Source organism: Emericellopsis cladophorae, assembly GCF_022114955.1.
Source record: "Emericellopsis cladophorae strain MUM 19.33 chromosome Unknown NODE_154_length_11705_cov_107_579807, whole genome shotgun sequence".
In the NCBI taxonomy this organism is placed as follows: domain Eukaryota; kingdom Fungi; phylum Ascomycota; class Sordariomycetes; order Hypocreales; family Bionectriaceae; genus Emericellopsis; species Emericellopsis cladophorae.
Genome location: NW_026251079.1, coordinates 8,647 through 11,632, shown reverse-complemented (window position 1 = coordinate 11,632; position 2,986 = coordinate 8,647). Strand labels below are relative to the sequence as shown.

Sequence of the window (2,986 nt, the reverse complement as noted above, 5' to 3'; positions counted from 1 at the left end):
CCTATAGAATAGAGGGATTATAATAGTAAAGGAAGGTTAAGTATTAATTAATTAGAAGGATATAGATTCGTAGTTAGTAGTTAAATCATTAAGGAGAGGTAGTCGGGTAAGGTTAGTATAGCTAGCTATAAGGTATTATAGTATATACGGGAAGGCCGGCTATAATCCACGAATATATTAGGCTAAGGTAGAGGTATCTAGAGATAAGTATAGCGATTAGTTTAAACTAATTAAATAATTTATTATATTTTAATTAAAGATCTTATTATAGGGATTAAGGAAAGTGGCCGGCTCGCTTGTCTGGCCGGTTCGCTTATCAATCACGTTATACTAGCTTGAGAAGGTCGATCTAAGATTTTTAAAAAATAATAAAACTTACAAGTCATATCTAATAATACTTCACATTAATATTAATGTAAGAATAATGCCTAGATCCAAGGCTCTTTACTCGGATTGAAATATAAATTATATTAGAAATATATATTAAACCCATTATATTGTAATAAGCTATAGCTATGAATAAGTAATAAGGGCCCGGATGTAATATTTATACTAGTATGGAAGCGACCTGAAGGGCTTTCTCCAGAGACTAGCTACTTTATTACTACCGAAACATACACTACAACAGCCCCGTGTTGAGTCCAAGGCCAGGAACCGAGAACGGGTCTTAGCCCTCGAACTTCCAAGGGCCGTTCTTCTATCTCGCCCGGATCTCTCACCAAGACTCAAGGTGACAGTGGTGCAGTCTCCTCCGCAGTATCGATCCTGACCCCATCACCGCTTTCCACTGGTGGTTGATAGAGCAAGTCAACGTCTCGCAACCACATAGAGATCATATATTCCATGACTATGCGAGAAAAGATTGCTGAGGCCAGCAGACGCAATGCAATGGGCACAGCATCCACCACCGAGACGAGCAGGACGCTCGAGAAGATGACGGTCCCAAAAATGAGATGCAGGACAGCAGCCATAGCAGTGAACCATGTCAAGAGCACGGAAACCATACTAGGTGGTCTAATCTCTACTTGGACCTTTCTCCTCCTGCCGCCCCGTGATACAGACAGTCCGCCCGCCGGCTGTCTGTCGATCTCGGACATCTCAATTGTGTCGGCAGCCACCTCCGCATATCTAGCTATCTCGTCATGTGTCGTCGTTGATGCCGTTCTGCTGCCAGCAGCGATAGCAGCGGGACGGCGTTTGAGCCGAGGCCACACCGCCAGGGCACCCGAGGTGTGGATTATCAATCCGGTGAAGATCCATAATACGAAGAGCCAGCGTTCTTGGCCGGAAAAGTTCAAGACCGTATTATACAGACTCCAGATGACATGGGCGACGTTGGCTAAAGATGCCAGACTGAGTAGGTAGACAATCGGCCATCCTATAATCCACAGCGCGAGCCTTCTTCTCACGGGATTTCCACCCTCAATCTTGCCGTCGCGTACGGACAGTAACCTGTAGATCCAAGGCGGGAAAACGAAACGCTGGTGCAAGTCGGTGCCGCCTCCACCAACGCTCCTGGTCAACAGAGCTTCCACAAGCCCCGAGCCTGAAGAGAGCGAGGGCGGCAGGATAGGAGAGGCGGTGGCTAAGAGAAGAACAAGCGGATGGCGCAGTGGATGCTTCCCTATCCTGACAATGACGCCCGCCTGCCACGCCTCCGGTGCGAAGAAGGCAGTGACACTCGGTGCTAGACCGAGGACAACCTGGGCGCTCGCCATATTGAGCTTGACACTCTCGGGCATATGCTTGAGCATGCACTCAATAACGACTCTTGACCGCGTCACAGGCTCGAATATTGCAAAAACGTTCTCCTCGGCGGGGAGCCCATCCTGGAACTCGTGTCGGACGCGCTTGTCGTCGCCGAATTCCAAATAGAGTTGGTACTCGTCTGCGCAAAACGACTCTTCGCGAAGCATGAATTGAAATGCGGATCGGTAAGCAGGAAAGAAGTACCTAAACAGCGGTCGGGAGGTGGCATTGGTAGTTCCGACGAGGAGGCCGAGCAAGATAAGGAACGCAGCATGACTTGAGCGACCCATTGTGGACTTCCAGCGTTGAGCTTTCCTAGATGGACTGGGTTTCTCTCGAGTGGAGGAGGCTAGACTTTGAGCGTCGATTGTTGCCAATGACGGGCAAAAGGGATTCGACACCACGATTTATAGCAATAGAGTAATGCCGGCCGTTGCAGACCTTGCGCCCTCTGTGTGTGTGCGGACGCTACATGCGTTTGGCACATGACATTGCCCAAGCTTTCCTTCTGCGTGCGGTGGCACAGCCACGAAGCAGGTTTTCCCAAAGAAATCGGTCAACCTTAATCGGGGAGGGATGCGCCAAGGGGTGGCCAGCCAGCCCCCAAAAGCTGCAGCCCAATAAATGAATCCAACACCAACAGACCTGCAGTCGACGCGGAGGCTGAAGCACTAACACGTCACGGCAACTTTGCGTGGGCGTGCCGCGTGGTTGAGGCAGATTCTACGGTGATATGAGAAGTGGGAGGGCTAGAAATGTAGCACGTAGTAGTGTAAAGGAATTAATATTAAACAGGGTCAAAGGGAATTCCACATGTGCTCTGAATATAGCTAATTAGCGTATATGCGTTATAACACTACCCCCTAGGCTAGCCTATATAGCTATAAGTCAGGCTGCCTATAGATATATAGTAATGATATAGCTTTTACTTCTTACCGAGCCTTAATAAGCCTCTACACCTCTCTATTAAGTTATATATATTACTTTATAAACAATAGATTCTTCTCTTAATTATATTAATAGAGTTTGAATTATATGCTATAAAGTATAAGTTATATACTAAAGGTAGATTGATTAAGTAGAAAAAGGATAGTTAATCTAAATATCCTGAAATAGCTAGTTAATTATCTTAAATACATATGAACGCGGCTACTCCTTGAAATATATATATAGCTTAATTAATTATAGCGTTATTGGTACTATTATATCGTTGTAATACTCATATGTTACGCGAAGA

The 2,986-nt window shown here is 46.1% G+C and overlaps 1 protein-coding gene across 1 annotated transcript; it reads right to left on the bottom strand.

Annotated features, from left to right (window-relative positions):
- Positions 1–725: 725 nt before the first annotated feature.
- On the bottom strand, positions 726–1,916 carry J7T54_003819 (uncharacterized protein; the record flags this gene model as incomplete). The annotated part of the gene is made up of 1 exon (XM_051510654.1): positions 726–1,916. One exon carries the CDS (start codon positions 1,914–1,916, stop codon positions 726–728), a length of 1,191 nt encoding a protein of 396 aa, XP_051358467.1.
- Between the last annotated feature and the right edge of the window lie 1,070 nt (positions 1,917–2,986).